General features: G+C 38.0%; 1 protein-coding gene across 3 annotated transcripts in view; it reads right to left on the bottom strand.

Annotated features, from left to right (window-relative positions):
- Nucleotides 1–2: 2 nt before the first annotated feature.
- THADA (THADA armadillo repeat containing) overlaps nucleotides 3–6,000 on the bottom strand; it is a 281,980-nt gene continuing 275,982 nt past the window's right edge. For all 3 annotated transcript variants that reach the window (XM_075925431.2, XM_075925430.2, XM_089777509.1), the window contains 2 exons: nucleotides 3,203–3,369; nucleotides 3–1,702 (listed from right to left, as the gene is read on the bottom strand). In XM_075925431.2, the coding sequence (XP_075781546.2) occupies nucleotides 1,361–1,702; nucleotides 3,203–3,369 (509 nt within the window). In that variant the 3' untranslated portion in view covers nucleotides 3–1,360. The remainder of the gene's footprint in view (nucleotides 1,703–3,202; nucleotides 3,370–6,000) is intronic.

Raw genomic sequence — 6,000 nt, 5'->3', positions numbered from 1 at the left:
TCTTTTTAATTATTTATTTGAACTTGTTTATTTGAACCTTGAAACTAAATTCAAGAATTCAGAAAGAAATCCACAAAGCAAGTATTAAAATGCATTTGTTAACAATACAAATAGTTAAAATAAGAGAACACCAGATCTCCTTTGATGATTTGAGACAAAACACTGTTATATATAAAATCTCCTAAAACAGATAGCAATGTCAAAATTATTCTGATCGTCACCAGAAGGTTGCTATCAGGTTTGTGCTATTTTGCAAAGGCCTGATTCTACTATCTTTACTATATCTTACTTACAGAGTAAGGCATACACTAAGGCCACGTCTTTGCTCCATGGAAGATTGATGCTTCTGTGGTTGATCTTTGGGGGTTTGATTTAGAGGGTCTAATAAAGACCCTTTAAATCAAACTCAGAGGGCACTCTTGCTCCTCATGAAGAATAAGGGAAGCTAATGGGAGTGTCTGTTCCTGTCAACCTTCCGTTGTGTGGATGGCACAAAAACGCAATTTAAGATACATCGACGCCAGCTACGTCATTAATGTAGCTGGAGTTGCATATCTTATTTTGACCTTCCGTCGTAGTGTAGAGCAGGCTTAAGTGAGCAAATATGTCCTCACATGCTTTCATTTTCTATAAATGAAAAGCATGTTTTATTTGAACACAGTAGTCTTCATTCTGGAAAGGCTTCAAACTCAGCCTCTGATTTGAAGACAAAAATGTTAGCACTCTGATACATATATACTCTGCAGGAAAAGGAGCAATATGGCAATTGGTAGCAATATTGCAGCTATTTGTATCTGCATAATTTTTTAAAATAAAGGCCCTATACTTAACTCTGGTTAAAAATGGAATGAAGTTAAACCATCCGATTCAAGCTTGGCATAGGCAAGGAAAGGAAACCATTTTTTTTTCAGGAACAGTTTTTCAAAAAATTAAAAGACTATTAGGTTAATATTCTGAATGCATGAAAAATGCTGACAAAAAAGGAAAAACTGAATCAAGAATTATGGCATTAGAGTAGAGGAGAAATAGTTTGTGGGATACAACACACCAGATCTGCAGGTGGCCTGCACTTGGATAAATGGAAAATATTAAGATTAGCTGCTTTGCTTCCAATAGTAGCTGCAATAAACTATTATGGTCTGAATGAATGAAATTAATAAATGCATTTAAAAATATTTTCCCACAGCAAATCTAACAGAGTCAGCGTATTCATGAAAAATATGTTTTTAGCACGTACTATAAAAAAAGTTTACTAAAGTCAGAAAACAGATATATCTCTTCCCAACTGAAGAGAAAATTTAACTCTTTCTTCACAATGTAGTAAAATTTGTACAATCAGCACAGGACAAAATGACGTGTTTCATTTTTCAGGATTTTCTTTGTTCTTGCAAGCATCATCAAATTCAAGCAAGGTTAATATCTTAAGGCAAGTGGATATTCTTTCATTCTGAATTGCTAATCTTGAGAATTCCAGTGTTTTGGAAAATTCTGGAGTTGGAGGTAGTTCTTTAAGAAGCTGTGCAACAAGCTGTGCTTGATCAGATGCTTTTCTTGCCAACTGATGGAATTCTCCGTGATCTGGCGAACTTAAGCGAGTGGCTGGTATGAGCAACAACAGATGTTTACTAAGCTGTCTGACTTTAGTCAGTGTCTCTCCCCAAAAATTCACTTCTCCTTTATTAAAGAGGTTGTCATCTTCCATCTCAATGAAAAGAAAAACAACAGTGATCAGTGATTTGATGATAATGTGCAAATAATCCAATATTAAACAACATTAAAGGGGAAATATTGCTGATATACATTATTACTAAATATTATTTCTTTTCTATTCTGTGAGGGTAAGAATTCAGATACAAATCTTCAGTTTATTCAAAGATTTGGAAAGCACAAAACAAAACAAAGTTTCCTAGTATGTTAATAACATTTTATCTCCAGAAATCACATTTTTAATGAAAACTTTTATTTTTGAAATAGTGAAGTGAAAAAAGCCTAAATAAAATGTCCATGCCAGGGAGTGCCCAATTAGCTTGCCTTCCACTGTGATGTTGTCTTATACTATACAGTGGCCTCTTTAATCAGCATGGTAATTGGGGATATCATGGAACTTTGAAGTGGATTAAATAAAAAAGGAAAATTACATCAGTCAAAGAAACAGTAGTAGAACATCAAAAAGACATACCTAAACCAAATACTTAAAAAAAGTTTAATAAGACATTTGAATGGTCATTTTTTATCATGTCAGTTATCAGCCAATGTTTCAAAAATATAGCTGTTGCCACTACTACCAGTTTACTTTACAGTACAGGCAGTCCCCGGGTTACGTACAAGATAGGGACTGTAGGTTTGTTCTTAAGTTGAATTTGTATGTAAGTCGGCACTGGTACATGTTGTAGGGGAAACTCTAGCCAAACATTTCTCCAGAGTTCAGTTTTATTCTCCCACACCTCACTTCCCTCAGTCCTTTATTCTCAAGCTGAGGTGTCTGCTGAGAAAAGCCGCTCCGCGTCTCCCTGGTCTGCTGGAGGGGGCGAGAGGGGGGGGGGCGCTAGCTTCGCGTCTCCCTGGTCTGCTGGGGGGGAAGCAGCTAGTGCGGGGTTGCCTCATCCCGTTTGTAAGTAGGGATCCGATGTAAGTTGGATCCATGTAACCCGGGGACTGCCTGTATTATATTAATATTTCATGGCCTTTCAAAAGCAAGTTAGCACCTAACACCATGCAATATTAAGTTCGATAGGCTCAATCCTGCAAACTTTTGTTTATGCAAATAGTCCTACTGAAGTCAATGGTTTAAATGAGTGAGGATGATTAATGTGCATAACACTTTGATTGTTTATTCAAGAATATAACACAATTTTGAAAACCCTGGAAAAACTTGCAAGAAACAAAAGGAGAGTAGCAGGAGTAAGGGCTGAGACTTCAGGGATGCTGAGCATCTATCTATAAACAGTTATTAACTTAAATCAGTGTACACGTGATCAGCATCTCTGAAAATCAGTTGGATGGCAACTGATATGTTACAATAACCCATGAAGCTCATTATACTTGTTTTAAAAAGAGTTTTAGTGTTGACATCAATGGGACTACTTATATGAGAATTTCAAGATTAGACTATTTATTTTAAACAGACTATTGTCACTGTGAATGTTTCACTCTAAAGTTAAGTATGTTCCAATGTCAGAAATTAAGTAGTTACTAGAATTACCAGTGTTGTTGTCTCCAAATCTTTTTTTATATCATCCTCTCCCAGCAGCCACTCCAGTAAAACTCGGACACCAGCACTAGTTTGATTCCACTGCTGAAGCAGTTCACATAGTATGCCAAATGCTAAATCCAAGGCCATGGGTGCATTTACTACACGAAAGGCAAACTCTGTATAAATGGAGAACAATCAACATTCTGCATTAATAGTGGCAGATGAGCTCTCCTATGCATACAAAGATGCAAATGTACAGTCACAAGTAATAAGAAAGAAATACTTAGCCAACTGTGGGGGTTAAGCTCTTATTTCGAAATAGCACATGAAACACTTAAGATACTTAAGATTAAAAATTACTATTGTGCAGATAGTAACATTCATATTATGGATCCAAGTATACAAACATGGCCTTTGTTTTCAGACAAGGTTATCATACTATTGTCTGTGACTGTATGTTAAGAGTAACAAAATGCTGCAATGTTTTAAATTACATCAAATGACACCTTAGATCTCAGTACTCACAGCATGTTAGTGGTATGCTTTTCAACCAAACCACCATACAAAAAAAAAAAAAAAAAAAAATCAGGTCACAAATATAGACAAAACAACAAAGCAAGAAAATTCAGGCCACATTTACATAAAAGTTCAAGGCATATCTAGCCAGAATTAAAAACAGGTATTGCTAGCAGGATGTTAATATCATTTCCCTGGACGAATAAGAAATGGATGAATCATCATGCTGTAAACTGCACCCACAAGCTCTTGTCTACACTACATTTCTCCTCTAGTTTTCCAGCTCATACAAATTATGTTTTAATCACTGTGTTTTCTTGCTCTTGATGAGATCGGTTTAAATGCCAGCAACTTCCTAAAGCCTTGTCTACAACTCAGCCCCCATTGTTGCTATCAGCAGTACAGCTACACTATACTGGTAGCAACTTTGGGAATAAGGAGGAGAAATCCTAGTGCAGACACATTCCCTGACTAGAGCATGTTGTAAAACAGATTTTAACACGAGTCAATTTACATTCACCAGAGAAAAGCTGTTCATGCAAAAAACTTACTTTGAAAGTAATGCTATTCTCCAAGACACCTTTTTATGAGGACAAAGGAAGGTGGAATGATGTAATCACAGCTACCCAGAAAGTTAGTCACACTTACAGACTAGTACTGACTTCCTCTTTCTAAGGATTCATTTAACCTGATGAAGGATTGTTGAGATTAAAAATGAACAAAAATGCAGACAGAAAAAGACAAAACATTGGAAGCAACTCCCTCTGAGCTGCAGGCTGGATCTCTATTGTGTATTTTTCACTTATTTTATAGCTGATTTTTCACATATTTACAAGCTACTGTGGGCATAGGGAACTGACAGAAAAAGGAAGGGAGAAGGGGAATGATATAGGGCAAAGCTACTAAAACAGGCAAGAGACTGGTAATGTAAAACCATAGGAATGGCCATACTGGGTCAGATCAATGGTCCTTCTAGCCTAGAACTCTGTCTTTCTATAGTGGTTGGTGCCAAGTACTTCAGAGGGTGAACAGAAAAGGGCAATGTATTAATTGATCCATTCTCCTGTCATTCAGGCAGAATGTTTTAGGGACATTCAAAGCATCAGGTTGTGTCCCATATCCTTTGGCCAATAGCCAATGGATTGACCTAGCACATACTTACCCAATGCCCTGTGAAGGGAGAGAACAGGGATATAGGAAAGGGATGAAAGATAACAACAGAACAGCAACTTCTCCATTTTAGGATTTTAGAAGAAGTTAAACAGAGACCCAGTGAGCAGGCAGAAGGAAGAGGGGTATATGTAGAGGGTTGGGAGAATGTGCATATGCACACTTGTTCATTCAGAGAGTGAATTTTTCAACTAAAAATAACACAAAAGCCATTTAAAAAAATCAATATTTTAAAACCAATTTTTATGAATATTTTGAGTCTTACTCATTCCTATCTTGAGGACTCTCCTTCTGCCCCACTACCCCAAGAATATGATTCAGTTCTGTGGCGATCTGGAAGCCTATTTTCACCACCTCTGCTTAAAGGAATATTTCCAACACACCCATGTACAACACACTGACCTTGCTGCTTTCCCCCTCTCCCCCCACCAATCCCACAAGAGGAAGGCTTCTATGTGGACCCCTACTAACGGTCGTAATGAGAGTCTTGATTTCGACATCGACTGCTTCCATAAACATGCTTGAGCTGATATTGTTAGCAAACAACATATAAACTCAGTCATGAAGAACGCAATACTATACACAGCCTCAAAAATAATTCTAACATCATAATCAAAGAGGCTGACAAAAGGGGCGTTGTAGCCATCATGAACAGAACAGATTATGAACAGGAGGCAACCAGACAACTCACCAAAACCAAATTCTCTTGTGATCCCACTAAAGAATACCAAGAAAACCCTGAAACAGCTGCTCATGAAGCTCCCTGATGCTGCTCAGGATCAAATTTATACTAACACCCCCCTCATCTCCGACCAGGAGTTTTCTATCTGCTACCCAAGATAAACAAACTGCTACACTTACCTTCATACCTCTAGCTTTCATGTCAGACATTTCCCAATCTACTGTATACAGCTAAGCCCTGAGATACAACCATATTTGCTCCAATCCCACAGACAGAGACAAACACCTACAGCCATGGTCACCAACCTGTCGATCGCGAGGCGTTCCGGCACCCTCACCTCCCATTTTCCCCCCACACCCGAGAAACCCCACTACCTACCTCTAGTGTAGTGCTGCCATCCCGCGGGGTGGACGGAAGTCCTGGGTGAAGCCCGCGTCAC

The sequence above is a fragment of the Pelodiscus sinensis genome, chromosome 3 (assembly GCF_052426305.1).
Source record: "Pelodiscus sinensis isolate ZL-2025 chromosome 3, ASM5242630v1, whole genome shotgun sequence".
Lineage (NCBI taxonomy): Eukaryota > Metazoa > Chordata > Testudines > Trionychidae > Pelodiscus > Pelodiscus sinensis.
The sequence above is the reverse complement of the archived record's forward strand: the minus strand, read 5'-3'. Positions and strand labels throughout refer to the sequence as shown.